Source organism: Symphodus melops (assembly GCF_947650265.1).
Source record: "Symphodus melops genome assembly, chromosome: 3".
In the NCBI taxonomy this organism is placed as follows: domain Eukaryota; kingdom Metazoa; phylum Chordata; class Actinopteri; order Labriformes; family Labridae; genus Symphodus; species Symphodus melops.
This window is the reverse complement of record NC_136693.1, coordinates 23,356,533-23,382,121: the sequence shown is the minus strand read 5'-3', so window position 1 is coordinate 23,382,121 and position 25,589 is coordinate 23,356,533. Positions and strand designations below refer to the sequence as shown.

The following is a 25,589-nucleotide window of genomic DNA, read 5'->3' as shown; positions in this document are numbered from 1 at the left end:
GTCCATGGTGTCTGCCAGTCAGACGGGATATGCTGGCCAGATATGGCCCCTAGAGCCACGAACACTGAGGCTTCATGTGTGGTGCAGTGAACGGCAGCATTTACTCTCTCTAGGCCTAGAGAGGCAAGTTGTGGGCACATTGCTGGCCTCTGAGTGCCCTCCACTCAGCTTCTGTATAGTGGTAAGTGGAAGGTGTTTCAGGATTGGTGTTGTGTTCAGGAGGCTAAAACTTTTAACGTGCGACATGCCAGTCATTCTGTCCTTCCTCCTTCCTACATCTTTGCCGTGGGCCAGGTAGAATCTACTATCAGGGGCTACCTTGCCACAATTTCTATGGTTCATGATAGGTGTGATGGCTGGTCTCTGGGTTCACATACCCTAGTTACACAGTTTCTACGAGGGGCAAGGAGGAGTCGCCCATCAAGGAAACTCCTGCTGCCCTCTTGGGAACTCCAGGTTATTATCAGTACTCTATGTCAGCCTGCCTATGAACCGCTGTCCAGTCTTGACTTTCGCTATCTTAGTTTGAAGACTGCGTTTCTCTTGGCCATTGTTTCAGCCAAGAGAGTGGGTGAGTTGAGGGCTCTATCGGTGGATGGGGCGTGTCTTCAATTTGGAGATGGGGACAGGTCAGTACGCCTTCTCCCAAACCCTGCTTTTCAGCCTAAAGTTATGGCAAGGAGCTTTGTTGTCAAGCCCCTGGTCCTGGAGGCTTTCTGTCCTCTCTGCGGAGGAGGCACGGCTTCACAACCTGTGCCGGGTGAGGGTACTCCGATACCATGTTGACCGAACAAATTCTTTTCGTAAATCTGATTTACTTATTGTGTCATACGGGGATACTACACTGGGCGGGCCAGTCTCTAAGCAGCGTCTGGCGCATTGGATTGTTGATTTGACCACCATGGCTTATGTGCAGGCTGGAGTGGCCCTCCCTTCAGGCTCTCAGCACACTCCATAAAGGGGATCGCCACCTCCTGAGCAGTCTGTGGTGCACCTTTAGAGCAGGTATGCACTGCTGCTGGCTGGGCATCCTCCTCAACCTTTGCCAGGTTCTACAGATTGAACATGGCGTTGTCCAATGTTCCCTCATCTGTCCCTGGGGTGGCAGCAGAGGGTTGAGTTTCCCTGCCTGGGCCATCTTTTTGTTAACAGCCCTGTTTTCAATAGGCGCAGTAAGGACAATGCCAACTGCCAGCATTGAGTGACATGGGATGGTTACATGTTCACTTTCATTCTTAAAAACGGGTTTAACTACGTGAACATTTGTTTTATTTCATTCCAGTGTACCTGTAACCCTGTGACAACAAAATACCAAATAAGTCACGAGGAGAGTAACGAGTATGGAGCAACCTATAGGTTAAGGCCATACAGAGGTGAAGTCCACCAATTGTAAACAATCTACAGAATACACTCATGTAATTGAAATTAAGCAAAAAAAAATTACCAGATGAAAATTATTTGCAAACACAAAATCCCCTTTGGGGCAAGGGCCACAGTGAAAAATGCTACTCCAGGGCATGTAGCCTTACTCCTAGTCGAATAGAAAGAGGAAAAGTGTGTGGGTGCACGTCATACATATAATGTGTGGCGGGTGACATCGCATATAATGCGTATGTGAATGGTATAAGGCTCCTGATCCGAAGTAGATAGTCACAGAGTTACAGGTTCACTTTCATCCATAAAACCATGTTTACTTGCGTAAACATTCATTCTTTAGGATTCCGAATCCATTAAAAACATTTGTTTTGCAAAAAATCCACTCCTTGTTGGAAAAATGCTACTAAATTTACAGTAGCTTTATGTTGATTTTAATATCTAAGTTAAAATGTTTTTGTCTATTTTTCATTTCCTCAGCCTGAATATGGAGAATTCAAAATAGCAGAAAACGTTTTACATCTGATTTATAACCAAGGAATGATCTGGTAAGTTTAAAATGTCTGTAAAATAATCAAGAGAAGATTTATTTCCATTTTGACAGCATAACCTTGGAATGGCCACTGTGTGTAATAGATGATCTAACTCAAAGTTAATAGTCTGACTTGTGCTGAGCGGTCTCTATGACCCTGTTTATAGAACTGTGGCCCTCTATAATCACTCCATTACATTCCTGTGGTTGAACTCATTTCAGAAATCCTCCTCACAGCAATAAATGTAATGAATTGAAAACCATGGACCACAGAATAAATATTCAAACCTCAGTCGTGGTATGTGTTTGTGTGTGTGCGTGTGTCTAACTTCCTTTTCTTTTTCTATCCTGCAGGATGGGAGCTTTTTTCTCTCCCTGTCTTCCTGCTTTCAATGTGTTGAAGCTGATTGGTCTGATGTACCTCAGGAGCTGGGCTGTTCTCACATGCAATGTTCCCCATCAGCAGGTGTTCAGGGCCTCCAGGTTTGACACACACACACACACACACACACACACACACACACACACACACACACACACACACACACACACACACACATACACACACACACACACACACACACACACACACACACACACACAGCCTCAGATTTTATCAGTGCATTAATACTGTAGGTGTTTCTTCTCTTGGCCATCAGGAGGCCACACCACCATATGCAAAATAAGTCAGATGAAGTCTATGGCTGTGATTTGAAATCCCTCACTTCTCACTACACAGTACCCTTTATAGTGAAATAGCCATTTTATAGTCTTGTTTAGTGAGAATAAAACCCCATATATTGCATAAAAAGCAATGTAAAACTCAAGGCAAAATCAATCACAATCAAAAATGTCCATCATTTATTGCACTGAATGGATCAAAACAGCAATTACATCATTGAAAGCAATGAGAAAGTGACCCCTGTATTATTGGAACATTTTTTTATTTACTGATGAGCTCAATGTGAAATCGGACAAAAAAAATCACAATGGTGAGTGAATGATTTTCTTGGTGCATTGTGAGAAAAGGAGGCTGCTCTCAGTTGATTTATAAAACCCAGTAAATATTGTCATAATGGGATTATAATCTCAAACTGAAGTAGAAATAGAATATGTATCATATAACGATTATCCAGTATGAGTAAAACAGATTTTGATAAAGCAAGGTGTATATTTGTTAGGGTGTTTTACCTCTTGATTGACAAATCACATTAAGGTGAACTCCTTGGATGCACGAAAATAAATTCTAAGACAAAAAGAGAAGAGTTGGGGTCGCCGGTGGCGCAGCGGCAGTGCGCGCGACCTCACATATTGAGGCTCAGTCCTCGCGCGCGGGCGGCCCGGGTTCGCGTCCGGCCTGTGGCCCATTTCCCGCATGTCTCTCCCCACTCTCTCCCCCCTTTCCGACTCTATCCACCTTCCTCCCTCTATCATTAAAGGCAAAAAGGCCCAAAACAAATCTTTGAAAAAAAAAAAAAAAAAAAAAGAGAAGAGTTTATATATTTCATCACACACACAAAGTCACTGTGTGTGACTGAGTATGTTATTGTGACCATCTCCTTGATAAACATTAAACTAGTTAATTACTGATACCTACAGTAACAGAGACGTATCAGTGTTTAGTTCTCCAGTATAATAGATGCATCTTCCTACACTATAATGAAAAACATTTAAACTGGCCTAAGGTCCTAAGCCCACTTTGATTCATGTAACGAGGCTGTCATTGCCTCTTACATTTCTTATCAGTGAATCGGACTGATATGGGACTCCATACTCCATACCCATTAATACGTATTCATACACCGCCAACGAAGCCACGTGTCCAAAGTATCCATAGGAAAATTACTTCACCCCAAATTGCTCCTACTGCTTCGTCAGCGTTGTACGAGTGGGTGTTAATGGGATTAGTGGTCATCTGATGGTCACTTTAGATAGCAGCCTCTGCCATTGTGTGAATGGGTGTGAATAGGTAGGTGTAAAAAAGCTTTGAGTAGTCTCGGAACAGAAAGGAGATAGAAAAGCGCTATAAAAGCTGAAGTTTGAAAGGATGAACTTTTCAAAACTGGTCCTGGATAATTGTTTCGATACTAAGGACATATTAGTATTTTGTACCTTTATAATGAAGCTAATGGGTCTAATTGTCACTTCTATCATGCAGTGTGTTGTTGTCCTCCTAGTGTTTGTGGTGTATGGCCTCCATACATGCAATCAGTTTGGTTTTTTTATCAAATGTTTTTATTGAATTTATCCTTTTTTTTTTTAAATAACAGCAACAAAAGTAACAAAGAACATGTAAGGTAGTGGCAAAAATCTTCCTGTCACAGGTGCGGGCAGAAAACAAGGAGGAGGACCCATGTGCAGAAAAACAAAAAAAAAACAAGCGGTGATGAAGGGACCGAAGCACCCCGTGCATGTCGGCGTGTGTTGCAACTGCGAGAGTGCAGCCGCGACACATGGCCAAGCAGCAGGCCTTACAGTCATTAAAACCTTGTATAATGATGCATCTGCCATTAGGATCAACACAGTTTTTTGTATGCGAAGTGGTATGGATTTATGCACAAGCACGGCCACACCCCTAGTGTGTGATGAGAAGGAGCAGGTTATTACTTTACCTGGCCATCTTTTCCTCAATCAAGCTGTCTCACCTGGGAGTAAGTGGGTCTCTTGTAAAAAGATGATGTTTGAGTGGAACTGCTTTAGTCAGGTACTACTTGTTTTAGTTTAACAAATTTTCTATGGCCTCTAACATTCCAAGAGACAGGTCAAAACTCCTACTCATTTACATAGTAACACTATTTCTAGCATAGAGCCCTGTTTATAGCAATTAGCCATAACTACACAAAAAAGCACCTTACAACATGAAAAACTGAACCCCCTTAGAAACAGAACAGCAAAAAGACTCTCCCCAACTAACCACTGTGAAAAATCTACACAGTTATCCCCCTGCCCCGGAAAAAAGACTTAGTTATAGTCCCTGATCCTTTACAAGGTGCAGAGAAATCGACCTACTGTCACACAGATCCATGCTCCGACCCTGGAAGCAACATAGTGGTCACCTTATAACTTAACCAAGTGAAATATGCCCATAGCGTAGACAGTAATTTCTTATCAAATATATAGATTTATGATATAAGCAAAGGAAAACAAATAAAAATGTTGGTACTGAATTGTCAGTCTCAAGGATACACGCGTTAGTCTGGTAACTCAGTGAGCCGGATGAAATCCTCCACCTCCACTGCAGAATTGAAAAGGCCCTGATGGAAAATCCTCATCCTTGCTGGAAAAATTTGTCCAAAGCTGATGTCTAATTCCCGGAGATGTTGTTTCACTCTGTCAAATTGCCTCCGTTGTTTTTGTACCTCCGTGGACAGGTCCGGGAAAAACACTATGCGTCGATCTCGGTACATCACTTTACCTCTTTGTCGCGCTGCCTTCATCACCTTCACCTTGTCTTGATAGTTGAGAAACTTCATGATGATGGCACGGGAGGGGGACCATTCGGAACCTGTTTACCCGGTAATCTGTGGGCCCGTTCTAAGATGGTTGGACTCGGTAGTGCATCCTTACCCAAAACTAGGGTGACCAAACGTCCTCTTTTGCCCGGACATGTCCTCTTTTTATATCCTGTCCGGGGCGTCCGGGGGTTTTTTATAAAATCATGAAAATGTCTGGGGTTCATGGTCTTTCATGGAACCATCAAGTTTGTACTTAAATTGACCGGCGCAAAATACTACGGTAGCTACTTCGTTGCGTGACGAGACTGCTTTGTGGGCGGCTCTGCGACGTGCACATTCACAGGGAACAGCAGACAGCGGCAACAGAGCTGACAGCGGCGCAGCATTGATTGCACACAAAATGCCGAAACGTTAGTGCAGCTTCACAGATGAACTACAAAAACACTGTAAAACACTACAGCAGCTACACAGCAACAGCAAAGAGATGTCTTGTAAAGACTTTTATGCTTATTTGTTGAGCAACTGGAAACTGCTGGGAAAGACCAGTTCTGCAGAAAATATGGATGGGCAGACAAGGAGGATGAAGAAGAAAAGCAGGATGAATAAGACAAAAAAAAGATTTAAAGCCATGAAGAGCCTTGGTGACAGAACCATCAGGGGCTGTGTTGTTGGGGATGAATGTGCAACAGGAAGTTCCAAACATGCTGCAAACGCCCCCCTCTTTGGCCAACAGCATGTCGAGCGCCATTCTATTCTGTAAGGTCAAAATAGTCAATGAAGTCCGTGGAGACGACTATTGGAAGCACAGGCTTCCAATAGTCGCTTACATTCATTGTTGACATTAATTGTCTCTGAGCATAAATGAGATGGCTGAAAACATATATGAAGTGTTCCATTCTCTCGTTTAGACATTAACACACAAGGGAGGGTTTGACAGACAAATACACACAACACTTAACTCATTCACACTTTTATTCAGAGCCTCTTATTTCTCCCTTCCAAAGTTTCAGACTTGTGTGAGTAAACTTTTGCCACCTTATAAGGTCCTTTCCACCTTGATTTTGCCCAGTCCACACCCAGCTTCATTCCTCCACTTCTGTTGTTGGTTGGGTGGGTGGGATCTTTTGTCACGATTGATATGACCTGTTGGGAGACACTGTGTGCAATGTTACTAAGCTGCTGTAAATAGTCAGAAAATTTCCCTTGAAAAACTAAATCTAGGAATGAGGTCTTTTACCAACTATTTAATCACTGCAGCAGATCACAGGGATTACTTCAATCCACCACCTGCTGAACGTGTCCACTGCTACCAGCAAATATCTGTAGCCTTGAACTCTGTTTTCACTCCCATGTATGTGAAATCTATCACAACTCCTACCCAGGTGGCTTTTGGCACAGGAAAACCTCCCATGCCTGTCTGGAGACATTTCTTACTGTTGTAGTCCCCACAGGTTTCACATGTGTTTACAAAATATTTACAAATGAGCTCCAATCGAGGATGCCATCATCACTGCTCTATCTGCTTCTGAACCTTTCCTGCAGAACAGTGTCCCAAAGAATGAGCTTCCTGACACAACATGTGTAAAAGACCAGCTGGAGCCACTATCTTTCCTGAGTGACTCCTCCACCTGTGCTGTCTTTTGTTGCACCACCATCCTTCCATGCCTGTTTCTCACTTGGATCAGCTGCTTGCTGAACTTGTTTTAGCTCCTCTAAAGTGAGTTGGGTGGTGGGTTCTTGTGTCTGAGCTAACTGATACTGATGCTGGTGTACATATCCTCCAGCAGCCTTTGCTGCCTTGTCTGCTGCATCTAACTCTGCTACAGTCTCTGTGTTAGCAATAAAAGAGGAACTGTAACCAGTCAGACCAAGAAAGGACATCATATCACCAGCAGTTTTAGGTTTGGTATAATTCAAAATGGAAGCTTTAGACCATTCAGTCATGGACAGGCCAGTGTTTCCAACCTGACGTCCTAGAAAGACAACAGAGGAACGGCAACATTGCAATTTAGAACGAGAGACTTTGTAGCCTTTTTGAGAAAGTAGGGAAAGAACATCATGAGTGACCTTCAAACATGCAGCAGGTGAGGAGGCAGCTATCAGCAAATCATCCACATACTGGAGGAGAACCACACAATGTGGGAGTGTGAGAGTTGATAAATGTTTTAAAAGTACAGCATTGAAAAATACAAGGGAGTGAATGAAACATTGAGGGAGGCAAGTGTAAGTGTACTGTTGGCCTTGAAGGGTAAAAGCAAACATTTGAGCAGTTTCAGGAGAGATTGGGTCACAGAAAAAAGCATTAGCTAAGTCAATGCTGGTGAAACTAGTATGTCGTGGAGACACAGATGCATGAGCATGTTGTAAGGATTGGGTGTCGAGTACGGGCAGGGGCGTACCACACGATTAATTGGACGGAGGTCATGGACCATCCAAGCTTCTTTTTTTACCAGGTTTCGGCACAGGAAAAATAGGGGTGTTCCATGGGCTGGAGGTGGGGATGACAAACTTACTCACCAGTAAACCTTTAAGAGTGACAGAGTTTATCTGAAGCGAGTGGGTACTGGGGTTGATAAATGGGCTGTACATCTGTTTCAAGAGGGATATCAAGGGGTTCCATATCAAGCAGGCCTACATCAGTGAGGCCAGCAGACCAAAGAGTCAGGGAGAGTAGATAAAATAGAAGCAGAGGAAGGGTGATCAGAGGAAGTGGATAGAGGAACAGGAGACGGAGTGTAGAGGAGTGAGAGATTTTGTAAGAGGAGAGAGAGGGGGAATAAAACAGATCTGCATGTTGAGGTTGCTCCCAACCTGTAGCCTCGAGACAATGTTTCACCATGGGTCCCAACGCCTGGGGGTTGTCTTGGTTATGGACCATGAGGGTGACATGGGGAGTGGAGGAAAAACCAAGTTTAAAAAAAGGTCAACAGTTCCTCTGGCAGCATGACAGCAGCGGCCACACCTTCCGAACCAACATAAATGTTTGCAGCAGAGAAAAGGTTTGTGTTACCAGCTGTGTCCAAAAAGTCAGAGTCATAGTGGGAGTCAGAGTGACGGGTGTAATTAAAGGTGACGTGGACAATGTCTTTGGGTAGCTTGTAATCATGCAGGGAAACAATCCATGGCTGCCAGTGCAGAAAACAGCCTTCCATCGAAGTACTTGATTCATTATTGCGGGGGAGCACCTGGCCTCAGTAAACAACAGCAGTGTCTTCAGTCTCAGCCACCATGAGCTGAAATCCATCTTGCACGACAACACACTGTCTCTGTCCTTCATACACATTGTCACAGGTAACCTTTCCACAGGGCATCCGCACAAGTCTTGTGCAAACAGATTTAAAGGGCAATCAGGAGCTAACAGAAAAGAATGAGAGAAAGTCAGGTTGCGCCACACACATGACTGTGGTGTTGAGAAATAAAGATTTGAAAGAACAGACATAGTAAAAGAGGAAACAGGAAGAGGGGTATTTACAGAGGAGTACCTAGCGCCTGTATCTATCATAAAAGGAAGATGTTGGTTGCCTCCAGTAACATTTATGATGGGTTCCAGGTCTGCTGGGTCGTCTGTCCTTGGATCCAGGCACCCCTAAAATGAGTTACTAACACTAGGGAGAGGGCCTGGTGCCTGGTGGGGTCGAGAATGAGGTGGAGGAGGTTGTGGAGGAGGGGGAGGGTAATCATACTCATAGGGGTGGGGTTTGGGATTGCTGTAAATATGGGCAGTCTGCCATCCAATGTCCCCGCTCACCACAATGGAAACAACCAGACTTATCACTTTGATTAGTAAACACTCTGCCTCTGTGTGGACCACGCCCTCTACCTCTGCCTCCGCGACCTACCTGGAACCTGACTGAGTGTCCCCATTGTTGTTGTTGATAAACAGGGGCCTGTAAAGGAATCGACACTGCTGGAGGGGTGGGTGTAGGTGTAGTGGGGGCTTGAACATGTTTCTTAGCTGCATTAAGCCTGGTCTGAGCTTCCTTGAGCTGTAATTTCAGAAGCTGGTTCTGTAAACCCTTAGTCTCCTCTGTTTCTTTCTGTTGCAACAGTTTGTCTTGATTGACGTGGTGTATGATGTGCGCTTTCCAGTCAACAATAGTCTTAGTAGATAGTCCTACTACATTAAGTCAATTTGAGCAGAGTTACCTGGTGCTGTATCTGTAGCCTCCTTCCACTTTTTCTCAACTGTAGTCATATACTCGTCACCAGTCTTCTCCTGATTTAACAGGTAAATGAGCCAGGTCCCCTGAAGTCACAATAACTGGATACTTATCCCTCATGACCCTCCATAGCCAGTCAGTGTACAACCCCAGTGGCGCTGTGTCAGGTTTGGTTATAGTCAGAGCACTGACTTCTATGTCTTGTAGTGCTTCACCACCTACAGCCCCCGTTACTTGGCGTCTATAATCTCCCAAGCAACACTCCACTCCCATATGGAGATCACAAAAAGCAGAAATCCACACGGCTGCTCCCTTTTGAATGTCTGGGAGCTTCCCGAGCAAACACTGCACATCTGCGAGAGTATACGGTGTGTAAGTGGTTGACATGTCTCCAGTGCATGTGTGTGCACGTACTAGAGGGAGTTGAAAATGTGAGTAAAGTTGATGTGAATTCAAGGGAGGAGGTGAGGTATTGGAGGGTGACTTATATCCTCTCAGCATAATTCTGTAGGGTGGTGGTGGTGTGTATGAGCGGTTGCGTGACTGCAGCAGCAATCCCTTACTTGCCTTTTCTTCAGAATTGCTTCTACTCAGACGTATTGTTCCATCTCTCTGTCTATGTCTTCCCCGCTGCTCACACTGCCTATCAAAGACGCTAATGACTAGGTCTTCTTGTCTAAATGACCTTCCCAACGCCTTTAACCCCTGACTGACGTCTCTCTGACCACACTCCCTACTCCCCGCTGCCTCAGATCCCCTGCAGTGGGTGATAATCCTCTCCTGCATTACGCCCCCTTGAGCCTCTATCTGGTTATGCAGAACATTCTGCATGTTAGCTAAACCTTGTATGAGCTTGTCAGGACAACACCCTTCTTTTAAGTGACCCCCTGTTTCAACTTCCTCTGGACTGAAAAAAAGCACCTGCTGCTTCTTCCTGCAACTGACCTGTCGCTGCCCTCGCTTCTTCCTCATCATCAGTACTTCCCCCTTCTGACTCAGTTTCCCTATTCTGCTGGAAATGCTGCTGACTCAGTCCCCCTCCCCCTGTGGGGATGTGTGCATGGCAGTACGTGTGGGTGCGTCATGTTCATCATCACTGAGTGATTGTGTAATCCATTACACCTGTTAAATGTACCACAGGAGCATGGAGATGGCCTGTACTGTGTCTGTGTTTCTGACTTTTTGTCCTGGAGCTTGAATGATCAGTTTTAGGTTTTGCTCCTGATTTACTGGGCACAGCGCCCTGATAAGCATTTAACTGTGTGTGTGTTGCAGCGTATGGCCCTGTTGGTGGAGGATCAATTGTGGGTGTGTCAAAAATTTCATATGGTAGGGGAGCAGAAGGCTCTGCTATGCGTGTGAGTTGAAGGGACTTCTGTTTCTTCTGTCCTGCCTCTCCTTATAACTGTTTCCACTTATCAATAACTTGGAGCAGGGTCTGACAGATTCGCTCCTTGCACGCTCTCCAATCATAAGCTTTCTTTAAGGCTTTGACATTTTTAACCTGTCTTCCAGAGAAACCTGACTTTTCTTGTTGAATCTTAGCCTCAACATCCTGTGCTCGGCTAAGCCACTCATTCACTGAGTCAGGCTTCAGCCATTTGTCAAAATCAACTCCTGTCTTCGTCTGATTTTTTACCCACATTGTCAAATCATGCTTTAAATCTTCCTGTTGACACACAGGGGTTTGTTTTCTCAACACTTCCCACACTAGCAATAGCATCTTCCTCATCTTCTCCATCCAGCGAGGTGCGGTCGATGCTAGCAGCGTTAACGTCATCGTCTTCACCCACTTTTTTTGGTTTATATTTACGTGCGTTAGGCTTAATGGTAGAGAAAGTTATAATATACTCAGTACTGGGGCAAGCGTGGGCAACTAAGTGACTCTATGTTAATATGGAAAAGCAAAAATGGACCCAATAGGTCAGAGCTCTGCCCGCTGCCGTTCAGGTAGCCGCCATAACTGGAAGTCATGCAATCAGTTATTTTTAAAATAAATGTATTGTAATTTTTATGATATTGTTTTAGTGTTCCAGTGTTTATAGCAATTTAGTTTGTAGTATTGACAGGTGTGTTTCTTGATTGTCCTCTGTTGAGTGAAGTCTTATTGGAGAGAAATGCATATTATCCCATAACATCTTCTGTAAAGCGTCTCAAGATAACACTTGTTAGCAATTGATGCAATACAAGTAATGATTTATTGTTTGTTTGTCTTGTGTCACTTTTATGTGGGACTACAGATGGAAATAAGCGACTTGCTCAATCTGTTGCAACCATCTTTTAATTTTTCTTTGCAAAAATATTAAATATCATTGCACACTGTCCCTCAATCATATTTTTTTAATAATAATTTTATATATAAAGCGCTTTCAATCAAAGTGCTGTACAGGTACTAAAATCAATCACAACTAATAAAACATAAAACTAAAAAACAAATCAAGACATATAGCACAAAGTTAAACAAGTGGATGTTGAGCTTTGCTTTAAAAACCTTCACAGAGCATGACTGCCTTATGTCCAGAGGAAGACTCTTCGAAAGTGTTGGTGCACAGAGAGGAAAGACTTGCTCACCAGTCTTTAGGCACAATCAGCAGGCCAGATCCTTGAGAGCGGAGGGCACGAGAAGCTGCATACAATCTAACCAGTTTAGTTAAATAAGAAGGTGCTGCTCCATTTAAACTTTATAAGTCAATTAAAGCCCCTTAAAATCAGCACGAACCTGACATGGAAGCTAGTGAAGAGAGGCCAACACCGGGGCATTGTGTTCATATTTCCCAGATCCAATCAGAACCCCAGCCGCAGCATTTTGCACCATCTGCAGGACTCGGAAACTATTGTTGAATAATCCTGACAGAAGAGAATTACAATAGTCTAAATGAGATGTTACAAAAGCATGGAAGAGGACTTCAGCATCTTTGTCACTCTGGATTGGCCTGATCTTAGCAATCATGCGAAGATAAAAAAAATTATATTTTAGTCACATCCTTGATGTCCTTATCAAAAGAAAGTGTCTGATCGAATATGACTCCAATGTTTTTCATCTTATCTCTGCCAAGAACAAAACAGTTATCAAGAGACAAGGAAACATTATTGAATACATTTTGTAACTTCTGGGGTCCAATGATCATCATTTCAGTCTTTGCAGAATTAAGGAAAAGGACATTTTCAGAGAGGCAATTCCTGACAGCTGAAAGACAACCCTCGATTTTTGACACGTTAGACCCATTTTCACATGTTAAAGGCATATATAATTGCAAATCATCTGTATAACAGTGACAATCATTCATCATCATAATCATTTTCCAAGTGGTGCAAGATACAGTGAGAAAAGCAGAGGACCTAGAGCAGAACCCTGAGGAACCCCAATGCTTCACTGTGCCAGACTTAGGACATTTTTAAATAAAACACATTGAGGTCTCTCTGATAGATAAGACTTTAACCATGACAGCACCTTGCCTGAGATGCCAAAATGGTATTCAAGTCTTTCAATTAAAATAGAGTGATCAACTGAATTGATAGCCGCACGAAGGTCGAACAACAATAACACTGAAGCACAATCAGAGTCAATGTTCACCAACAAATCATTAACCACCTTTATCAGTGCAGTCTCAGTGGAGTGATTTGCCCTAAAAGCAGACTGAAGAGGCTCAAAGAGATTATTTTCTGTCAGATCTTGGACCAGCTGCTTTGAAACCACTTTCTCAAACACTTTCGATGGAAAAGCAAGGTTTGAGACAGGTCTGTAATTAGATGGTGTTTCAGCATCTATCCAGACGTATTTAAAGGGATACTTCACATGAAGCTTTGTATCATTAGAAACATGGTAGTAGTGTTGAAGGGTCGTGAATCCAACCCTCATTTTGCCCTGAGACGAGAAAAATGTGTTTTTCTTTGCTTGAAAGTTTTCTTCATGTGACGCAAAAAGTGTCATATTGCATCACATGAAGAAAACTTCCAGGCAAAGAAAAACACATTTTCTCGTCTCAGGGCAAAATGGGGGTTGGATTCACGACCATTCAACACTACTACCATGTTTCTAATGATAAACAGCTTCATGCAAATGGCTGAAGTATCCCTTTGATAATGGTTTTACCACTGTTTGTTTAAAAAATGCCAGAAAAACCCCTGAAGACAGGGAATGATTTAAAATGGATAAAACATACGGGCCAAGTGTAGACCAGAGCTCCTTTATGACCCAAGAAGGGAGATGATCCAATGAACATCCAACTTGAGCGCAATGAACTAACAATCTTAGTTAGTTCATACAATTAAGGAAGCTGAAAATCAATTATTCCTTGTCCATTGCTAAAAGAAGGCACAGCAGCACATAATGGGCCAAACTAAAGAGACTGTGGAATTTTCAGCCTGCTGTCCATAACCTTATCATTAAAGAATAAAAGAAAGTCTTGTGCTGTCAGTTATGGACAGCTGACCACCTGGGTGAGTTTTGGCACATTATTAAACAACTCTGAATCATGGCTATTATTGTCAATCAGATGTAAATAAAATTATGCTATTGCAGCTGACATGGTAGACTGATATGTCCTTAGACTGTCCTTCCAGGCTTGACAAAAAACATCTCGCTTGGATTGACAACACTGTCTGCCTTACCTTTCTGCAGTGTATAAATAAATCATAATAAAAACTGGGGCCGTTAATTGAGGATCCAACTGGTGTGCTGGCACCGAAGGCTATACTTTGCTGCATGCTGGGGCCTTTGTACCAATTAAGTTTGCATTTGAGAAAAAAATGACAATTTCTAATGAATGCTATATTTCAGATATTTACAGTACTTAGCCCCTGATAGTAACATATTGGGACATATGCTTGTTGGAATCAGATCAGTCTGAAATAAACAGCTGGAATCTAGTGTGATGTCTGACATAGGCATAGTATTGTGTAACAAATTAGAGTTTCTGGGTGGAGGTATGTCGAAAAGTTAGGGAAGCAAATAGATTTAGACCCATCTTGCCTGCTTGGTATTATCTCCACACTTGAATACCAACCTAATAGCAAGTGGATGACTACAGCCTTTGCAGTTGTTATCAAGCTACCTGATTGTAGATAGCTTAAGGTCCCTCCATCCAAGACTGGTATAATGCACTTGCAAAAATAGCTCAACTGGAAAGAGTCATATAAAGCTAAATGGATTCTGTGTGTAAATATGACAAGGTGGGGGCCTTTTATTTCTTTAATGACATAACTTATAAACCTTGAGCTGTGAGTTAAAAACATTTAATGTGACAATCTAAATAGGTATGAATTTATAACTTATTATATACAGTATATTAGAAACAATTGCTCTATTAATATTGACCACTGACAATATATTATATATGAATGAGGAAAACACTTGACCAAACCTTTTAAATATTTATGAAGATTTTGCATGTAATCTCAATCCGAATCGTGTTTTGTCTGGCATTAATGGTCTTATTATTCAATTCAAATTGTGATTCTTTTTTAACTTTATTATTTATTTACATGCATATGCATGTGTATGTGTGTGTGTGTGTGTGTGTGTGTATATATATATATATATATATATATATATATATATATATATATATATATATATATATATATATATATACATATACTGTTTCTGTGTATACCTGAAAAAATGAATATAATAGAATATAATAAAAAAAATGTTTAAAAGAGAAAGTTTTATGTCAGAAAATAAGATTAACACATGTACAAGACAAGATCAGCAACAAAACATGTATTTCACTGCAATACTTCATCTGCACGAGACTTACAGAACCCATGTTACTTGTGTTCTTTTCACTTGGGATCACAGGTTTTCAGACATGTTTGGTCCTTCCTTTAACATTCACTATGTTACCAGAATATAAATTGACAGATAGGTAGAAGAATTCTTAATTTTCTCATTTAAAAAAATGCAGCAAGTGAATGGAAAAGCAAAATATAAAATGTTTGCTGAATTGTAGCCGATAGTTAGGCAGGTAGTACTTAACGAATCATCAAAGTAAATGTATAAAACATCACAGCCATGATTTTTTTTTAACCTTCTTCTCTTGTTTTACATTTTTTTTTAGATCAAACAACTTCTATCTGGCTATGCTGCTTTTTATGCTTTTTCTTTGTATGCTGCCCACCATCTTTTCCATTGTGAGATACAGACCATCACAACACTGTGGACCATTCAGGTATGCTCCTAGCATTTCAAAAGATGCTTATTGTTTAGAGATTTTTCTATTCCCCTAAAAAGGATCATTATCACCTTATTACACTGTTTGTTTCAAGCTAAAACATTTTTAAAAGTAAGGAACTAATATGTGTTATAGTGGGCAAGAGAAGATTTATGACATCATCTCGGAAACAGTGGCCAATGACTTCCCCCTGTGGTTCAGCAAAGTAACAAGTTATATCACCAGCCCTGTTGTAGTGCTTCCGGCACTGCTGCTTCTGTTGTAAGATTGTGCACACCCAAACGACTCATACATACACGAACATACACACACACACACACACACACACACACACACACACACACACACACACACACACACACACACACACACACACACACACACACACACACACACACACACACACACACACACACACACACACACACACACACACACACACACACACACACACACACACACACACACACACACACACACACACACACACACTTGAGTGTTTTCCTTGTATGTTTCAGCATGCTGATATACTATCTCCAGGCCATCGCTAGATCCCTTAAATTTACCAACAACCAGCTGAGGATGCAGCTGCAGACTGTGAGTTTCTGATGAACTGTTATCCTAATTGATCTACAGTTATTTATTAATTGAATGGTTCATTCTTCTCAGGCATAGTGCAATTACATAAAAAAGTTTTGCCAGATTTGTGATGGAGATTACAGTGTCAAAGTTATCAGAAATGTAAATGTAATAAACTTAAAAGCTGTGAGTAGACAATTGTAGTTCAAATAAAATGGTGTGTTTATGGATTTGAATGCATGTTGCTATAAATTGTGCCAAACATTTCTTCACTAACCCGACCAACACTTTCCCCAGACTGTGATAATTTTCATGAGGCCAGACATGTAAAAGTTGAGTTTTACTTCTTACTTTACTTCTTCTTACTTCTTTAGGAACGGACTGAGGACAAGAAGAAAGTCTTTCAGATCGCTGCAGGTATCTGTGATATTTCCTTAGATCTCCTGAGTGTGTTTGATTTTTGCTTTTTATTTTAAGACCCTCACCTTGTAATATTTACTCTTATCTTAGCAAGACTACAGAGTCCAGAGGCAGCAGCAGATAAAAAGCCAGATCAGCAAGAGAGTGACATCACAAGTCAGGAGGCCTCAATCCAAACTCTGTCTCCCAGACGCAATGGCAGTGTCACCAACTTTCAATCTACCGTTCGACATGGAAACAGCATCTGTACCATCACCCAGTCAGCATCTAGAACGGACCTGAACAGGGGAGCTGTGGCTGGATCCGCGATTGGGCTGCCTAGGCACAGACAGCACATTCCAAACAGGTCTTACACTCACTGATCACTCACAGTTTGGCTAAACAGGTTTACACTGAACAACAATTTTATGGCTTTTTAATTGAATATAGAATTAATCTTTAGAGAAGAACAGGGAATTATTTGTTTTTATGTTTTTGCTGGTCCTGAACAATTTGAAACTAATTTTGATCTAAATAGTCAATATTGTAGCTGTCCAATTCCAAGCATCATGCTTAACACATAATTAATAAAGATACATTTCAGTACTGGGTGATCATAACAGTACTTTCAGAGAGACAACACTGCAGATTAAACGATGAAGCCTGTTGTTCCAGACAAAGAACAAGATGCTTTTTACTTTCTCTTTGACCTACAAATTTGTTTCTTTTACAGCCTACTCTAATTGATGGTTGAAGAGAAATAACAAAACTTAACATCTCTAGTTAAGACTCTACACTTACTCAAACCTGGATTTTCCTTTCCATGATTTGTTCTATAATTCTGTATATTACTGCCTTTTGTCTGTTTTGGGGCTCTATATATATTATCCACTGCACTAATAATGACATACTATTTACATATACAAGATAGATATTTTAAATGTAATTTAACTTAATTAACTTTATTAATTCTCAAAGGGGAAATTCTAGTTCGCACTTTTTTGAGACATGCTTCTCACACACATGCACAAGCAGGACCTGAAGAGGGGATGTCTGCAAGACTCCTTAGAGTTACAACGCTAAGTACTCCAACACTTGGAGCAGTCTAGGAAGAAAGACTGATATTCCTGCGAGCCAATATTCAAGCCCTCTACCCAAGGCCACCTTAACCCCATACACGCTTGCTGTGACCATCCCAGAGCCAACACTTCTAGATTCAAAATCCTATTCTGGAGCTTACAAGCTGGACACTCAGACATTTCCCTTCAGACACATTCACTCGAACTCAACAACACATCCAGGATGATCGCTGCTGCACTGCATCATGCTAAGTTAGAGCCCCCTGTTTGCTGGTGATAACCTGACTGATGTATAAATATTAAACGACCTGCCACATTTCTTTGCGAGAGAGTTCAGCAAATGGTTCAAGGCACTCAGTTCACATGTCGTCACATGGTCCAAATTCTGCCAACTCTTCAGAACAGTTTTTTTCGACCATCTGACAACCAGGACCGTGTCCTGAGAGGCATTCTCGACCATGTTGAAGCACTTGATGAGCCCCTCCCGACGTTTGTGGCTCATATGTTGAGTGAGTTTAACAAATTGAAGAGCCCACCCCCTGAACAAGAACAGATTGAACTGATATGCAAACATTCTAAATATAGAGTAGCACCGTATGGCACTTGTTGCTCCGAGCTCATGAGGTGCATGCAGTTCTTGGACTGAGAGGCAACGAGCCTCCACCTACCCAATTAATGAGAAACCAGACCAATGAGCCTTACTGCTTCAAATGCTCTTGGCCTGGGTTTACATCTCGTATGTGCCCGAGCTGCAACGCTGAATCGCATATGCCTCCCACTAAATCTCAGGACAGTCCTGCACCCCCCCCCCCCCCCCCCCCCCAAATAAATCTGACCCCAGACAGAAGTGAGCAAACACCTGATTCAGGAGGCATATCAGCAGACTCCCTACTGCTGACCAGACAACTGAGAAACTTCAGGGGAGGGAGGACATTTCAACGGGGCAACCACTGACCACACCCCCTCAAGAGCAACATATTCCAGGCCATGTCAAGGACATTAATTCTCAGGCTCCCTGGAACCCACCACTGAGGACAAAAAATAACTTCAATTTTGTTGAGGCCATCTTCAACACAGGAGCTACCCTTTCAGCTGTACGAGCAGACCTCGTCAGAGTGAATAATGCCTATTGTTGAGACCCTTTTGCTCAAGCAAAAAAGGAAAAAGAAAAGAAAATGAGTCTGTTTTATTAAAATAGAAAACAACTTTAAGTTTCATTAATGCTCAAACATGTTATGTTGTGTGCACATGCACAGCTGCGGTAAAACACTTTCATTATGGCACCTGGTAGTCACTTTCACTCAATCCATCATCAGAAGCACATAGCCCATTTGTATGCAACTGCTACTACTCACATTGCCCAATAACCTGTTAAAGTCACTGATATGTGTGTGCACTGTACATCAATGTGTTTGTGTTAGCTGGCCGAGAGTAGATTGTTAGCCTGGAGCTCACGCGACATGATCGCTCGGCGACGCGGAAACTGTGGAGCATTAGGCTATCAGTATTAGCCTTGCTGGAGTTTAGTTTTTTAGAGCAATCTGCTGGTTTCTGGTGGCAGTGGTGATTTTGTTTGGTGATTCGTGGCGTAACGCTGCGTCATTTTGTTGCGTTTGTGAGTGCGTAAATAATTTGGAAGAGGCACAGGTGGCATGAGTTCTGGGACAGCGTCCATAACAACCAGTGACAGTAGAGTCGCTGTGCACATGCTCCTCCGGCGCTAGAGATTCTGGGAAAAGTAGTTTAGAAAGTTTAAGCCAGATTTACTACATTTTTTGTCTTTGCAGGCTTCTTTGATTTCATTATATTATTTGAATTATATTTTTGAATATTTGTTTGTTGTATTTCAGGTTTATGACCTGTGGTCATTTAATTTAAATTAAATTAAGGACAAAACACGAGTTATGACATTGTGTGCTTCCTGATAAGCCTTTTCGGAGGGCTAAAAAAGGAAGAAGTCCGAACACCTATCCAAACAAAACACAACAGTGGGCGGTTCCACCTGTAAGTCTTGCAGACAGCACTCCCTGCATCCCCTTATGGTGTCACATGACTTTCTATCGGCTTCATGAACAAGTGCTTCTGCCAGCCATAATCTGCCATAATCCATAAAACCCCTTTCATTCAGGGAATGGATTTTATGATCAGCGCTTCGATTACCATCCTTGTCCTGTTGATGAGGATGTGGAATGTACAGTTGAACCACTGATTAAAAAAGAAACTATAATGACCTTTGACACCCTACAATCTTCAGTTATGGAAAAAGTTGAGGTAAACCTTGAGGAAAAACAGAAAGAGGCCATGTTCAGTCGTCTTACCCGTTTGATAGTCATTTTGGACACACTTCCCTGACAGAACACACAATCGATACAAAGAAAAGCCAATAAATCTCCCCCCGTACCACAGCTCTCTGGTGAAGAAAAGACTCATAGAGGAAAAAGTGGAGCAGATGTTGCAAGATGAAATCGTTGAGCCGTACACCAGCCGCTGGGTTGCCCCAGTTGTGATTGTTAACAGACCTGACAGGGACCCGAGGATCTGTGTGGACTATAGTGGTTCATACCAGGTCACACAAAAAGACTCTTACCCCTGTCTCATATTGACAAGTTGCTTGATTTTCTGGCAAAAAGACAGTTCATCACAACACTTGACTTAGCTCATGGATATTGGCAAGTGGCAGTTGCAGTGGAGTCCCGATCAAAGACAGCTTTCATATCACACTGTGGCCTTTTTCAATTTTGTGTCCTTCCCTTTGGTCTCTGCAACGCACCGGCCACATTTGAAAGACTATTGAACACTGCACTTGCTGGTCTTATCTACAAGACATGTGCAGTGTATCTCAATGATCTTGTTATTGCTTCTCCCACCTTTGAAGGGCACCTGACTGATCTCGAAGAAGTGCTCAAAAGACTCAAAGTCGCTGGTCTATCTCTGAAACTAAAGAAATGTCAGCCTCACACCATCCAGATATGGAAACATCAAAGCAGTAATGGATTTTGAGAACTCAACCACTGTAAAACAAGTCAGTCAATTCCTTGGACTGACGGGATACTATCGTATCCCATATTCTGAAAAAATACATCAGGTTACATCAGCACCTGTATTAAGGTTTCCTGATTTCACGTGTCCATTTTTCATTCATGGCGATGCTTGCAACCTTGGCCTAGATGTAGCATTGATGCAGAAAGACGATGAAGGTTGTGAGGTTCTTGTGGGTTATGCAAGTCGCTCCCTGCACAAAGCTGAAAAGCCCTACTCTACGCCAGAGAAAGATTGTTTAGCTGTGATTTAGCTCTTGAACATTTCAGGCCTTATGTTGAGGGTCTCCATGTGACTATCTTCACAGACCACAGCAGCCTGCTAATGTCCCACGTTGTCTGGCAACCCCTTATCCCATTCCAGAACATCCCCACAGATGTCCTACCAGATTATGCGGTCATTGGCTCTTTACAACCTGCCACCTGTGTTGTTGCTGCCATTTAGTTCTCATGTAAAGCAACTACAGCGGGATGACCCAATAACAGGTCAGCTACTCCAAGATCTTGAAAAAGACGGTCATGTTGACACAAATGAAAGTGAACCTCATCAGTATGTTGTTTATGACAGCCTGCTGTACCACAGAGACCCAAAATCAAAATGTGTTTTGCATCCATTAAAGGACCGTAAACTCTATACCCCCACATCGAGCCATGGCACCTTGCTCAATTATTACCACGACCACTCCACTGCTGGTCATCTTGGTCTTTCAAAGACTCTTGCAAGACTGCATTTCAGATTTTTCTTGCCAACAAAGGCTACAGATGTAAAGCAGTATGTCACCTCCTGTTCAGTATATCAGCTCACCAAGCCATGTCAGAGAAAACCGGCTGGTCTCATGGTTTCCATCTTGCCTCAGAAGCCCTACCATACTGACCAGAGATGCACCGATATCACTTTATTGCTAATCGAATACAAGTATAAGTACTTACATTTGGGTACTCACCGATACAGAGTACCGTTACGAGTACTTATTAACCCTTTATAGGGCACTCATTGAAATACTTTGAAATTCAAAAATTCAACCTCAGTGTTATTGGGGACAAAACAAAACTGTATTTCTGTAAAAACATTTTTCAATTTTTTTCAACTTCATTTAGAAAAATAAACACTGACAAAGTAAATATATTTGTTTTAAATGCCACTGTAGCAGGATCAGTGACTTAGGGTGATCTCTTCTGATTGGCTGAGTGAGGATCACATGCTTTTCGACCTTACTGAGGGGCCTGAAGGATGGCCATATGTATGTGCATGTGTATGGAAATTACTAAAATTAGTCACTTGCCCAATAAACTGTTAAATGCCACAGAAATGGAGGCATAACTTAGTTTATAAGATGATAAGAGACGGCTGTCTCACGCTGCTAGTGTTAGCTGTCTTATGCTGCTAGCATTAGCTGCAAAGTTAGTTGTAGCTGTCTCACACTGCTAGCGCTAGCCTTTACTGCGGGCTCTCGTTGTTGTTTTGCTTTTACACCGAAATGCTATATGCTAAACATGATCTTTTTCCCTGAGTGTATCTGCTAACTTTTCATTTAGTATATGTGTAGAAATATGTAAAGTTACAGTTTGGTGTCTTCTTCAACTAAAGACAGCCTTATTTTCACCATTTTTTTTTTACAGTATGCGGATGGAAAAAGGACTCAATAAAAACTCTTGTGACAATGGCATTACAATACTGTATGTGTACAAAGTTCTGTAACTGGTAGAACTATTGTAAGTTCAAAGAGGACATGCATGAGTTATATTTGACAGTTTTTCTGTGATGTTGTTTTCCCAAAAATGACTGCATAATGGCTCTGACACTCGTGCATCTATGTTAGAGAGTACTTTGTTTGCTCTGTAGTGCATTAAGGGTTGCAATAAACCCTTGGTGTATGTTTTGTTAATCAAACTGTCACCTTTTTACTCATTTGCCCAAGTTAAGCGGGCAAAAACGCTGCACAATCTTTTGTGAATTAGGCCCTTTTACAAAGTATCACACTGTTTGGCTGCAGTGGAGCTTATTCAAGCAGACACAGCACTTTTGCATAAAATTGACAAACAGCAAAAATATTTCAACCCTGGTGTCTCAGAAAATGAGAGCTTAATTTGATCTGGGAACAAAATAAATTTGTACAAATGTCAGTATTACCTTGCTTCATCTTCGTATTGCAAAAAAAAAGTAATGTCTTTTACACGTCAATTGTTCATTCTGTCATTGCAAGCAATAGCTATCTGGGACTGTGGGTTTCTGTAACCGCCCACTCCCGCAGCAAAGTAAAACCCTTCTCCACGGTCAAAGAGAGTTGATAAAGGAAATTTTGTCTGAGCTAGCACCTACTGAGTCAGGTATTACTATTTTAATAATGACTTTAAAATGAATGACTTCACATGATTGTTATTAAAACATGTCTGTGACATTTAACCTCCACCTACCAAGGGTCCCTCTACTGGCCACTCTCGGGGTCATCCCAGAAACAATGAAAAGCAGAAATACGATTTCATGTTTTTGTTATACTACTCTTTGCAGCCAAAAAAGTCAATAACATTCAACTGGCTTGAGAGAGATCCCCCAACAAACGAGACTTGGAAATTAGTTGTCAAAGGAATTTATATAATGGAAAAGATTACTTTTAAAATTAGACTGCAAAATGCGAAATTCAATGACAGATGGTTTCTATGGCGGCAAGTGATTGAGGATGTATGGAAATACTATTGTGGTTGCATTAACTGATTAAATATGTATAATGGTTCTCTAATAATGGTTCTCTATTTGGTTAGCTTATTTGTTATTACCATTTCTTTTAATGTGTTCTAATATTTTATTTTCTAATGAAGTAAGAAATGCCCAATTGACACAAAGATTATGATTTTTGTGTCCCTTCAATGATGGGAAACAAAAAACAATCTGACCTTTCAGTAGGTCTGGGAGTACCGTCAGTCTTTTTTTCAACAATCAAAAGGGTCATGTTACTCAAAGCAATATGTTTGACAAACAGCCAACTATGCATTTCAGCTCACTCTTAATAAGAATTAGCAATAACTTGCACTACAACAATTTCTCTCACCACTTAAACTACAACAGTTGCTCTAACTGCTTTTTTAAAGTGTTATCAATAAAACTGAAGCTGGAGCAGATTTTAAATAATAGAAATTGTTAAGCTCTATTTTGTTTTGTTCTTCTAGTATTAACTTTGGATTTAGGATAATGTTTTCTCAAAACTGTCTCGTGAACATCATGTCCTGTTGGTTTTCTAAAAATCATTTGATTGTAAAATGGTTTTGCAATGCAAACATAAATCAATATATTGTAATCATAACATAATGAGTACAATTAATGCCAATCTTCATGTGTTGCTCCCTTGTATGACAGGCCCCCACCATTTCTTGCCGCTCCTGGTGGTACTAGCAAGTCCAAGTCCTACCATCACATGGCATGCAATCCCCCAGTTTGCTGTACTGACATCAACTCTGATCCTCTGTACAGGAAGACCAAATGCTCCATAAATCCTTTGGAGGCTGCAGGAATCATTGCAGCACACAGTTATGGAGGACGGCGCGGACACACCACCCGATATGTGATTGTTAATGAGCGAGAGCCCAGGAAAAAGCTGCTACGCTCAGCCACTCGGATCCCACGCCATTACCTGATGGAGGAGTCCGCTGAGATTTTGGAGCTTTATCCAAGCAACATAAAACGCCATGCACCCCGCACAACTCACCATCAACCTCGTCTGCACCAGTCTCACCGATCAGAGCAGCATCTGAGTGAAGAGGAAGAAGAGGAAGAGGGACACAGCAGGAGACAGGTGTCGTTGGGAAAGGCTCATCGGCCCCTTTCCCTCTCTGACCTTCGCCATCAAGCAAACTTCTTCATCGGTGACCGTGCTGGGGGGCACTTGTCAGGGGTTAAAGGCAGCCATCCTGCTCGGGAAGGATATGTAGAGCAGAAAGAAGAGGGGGGGGAAGGGGACTTGGGAGATTTAGAGTCACCTCCCGGCTCCCAGATCAGTGTGAAAGGAGCAGACTCTGTGCTTGTGCAAACCAAGTGTCACATCCATTCCCCGGGAAAACCCCATCGGTCCACTGGGAGGACTAGGCTAATGGAGTCCTATGTGAGACCCAAGACAAGACAAAACCTGGACACTCCTCTGACTGAGTCAGACTCAGGCTCCCTGGCCTCCAGCAGTGACCAACAGAACAGCAGCACAGACCAGTATATCCAGGTCATTCATAACAAAGAGCGCTATCTCAAATCTGATGCCAAACAATCAAAGATGGCCAAAAAAAAGTCAAAAAGAAGCAGTGGTCTGAATATAGATGAATCAAATGACCTGGTCTGTTCAAATGTTTAAAAATGTTGCAAGAATCATATTTTCTGAATTGTTCCCCTAATATCTTATTACATAAATATTACAACAACACATTATTAGCCATTAATAAAGTTATTTCCTATGAAAGCAAAGAAAATGAATAATTTAAATGAATTTTCTCCATCTAATGTGTGTATTGCGTCATTTAGAAACTGCCTTGTAAGCTTTAAGAGCAAGTTAACACATCAGTTTGATGCTAACCGCGTATAATAATGTATACAACCCTTGCTTATCTGCTATTACAATAAAAACTTAGTCATCTCAAATATCCCCGACCTGGCCTGTTCACTGATTTAACGAGTGAGTTCACAGCTATTCATTTGGAATGTAGGGACAACTACAATTCCCCACCTGCTTTGCTGTTATCAGCTCGGATGAAGCCAGACAGACTACATGAAGTAGCCGTGCACCTTGCCTTCAAAACAAAACAACTTAAACTTATCCC

General features: G+C 41.8%; 1 protein-coding gene across 1 annotated transcript in view; it reads left to right on the top strand.

Moving 5' to 3' along the window:
- Positions 1-25,136, top strand: part of tmc3 (transmembrane channel like 3) — a 71,523-nt gene extending 46,387 nt beyond the window's left edge. Inside the window, exons 15-22 of the mRNA XM_079340010.1 lie at positions 1,855-1,922; positions 2,261-2,389; positions 15,584-15,694; positions 15,833-15,958; positions 16,216-16,294; positions 16,651-16,693; positions 16,787-17,042; positions 24,145-25,136. Coding sequence (XP_079196136.1) covers positions 1,855-1,922; positions 2,261-2,389; positions 15,584-15,694; positions 15,833-15,958; positions 16,216-16,294; positions 16,651-16,693; positions 16,787-17,042; positions 24,145-25,126 — 1,794 coding nt within the window. The 3' untranslated portion in view covers positions 25,127-25,136. The remainder of the gene's footprint in view (positions 1-1,854; positions 1,923-2,260; positions 2,390-15,583; positions 15,695-15,832; positions 15,959-16,215; positions 16,295-16,650; positions 16,694-16,786; positions 17,043-24,144) is intronic.
- Positions 25,137-25,589: the final 453 nt, after the last annotated feature.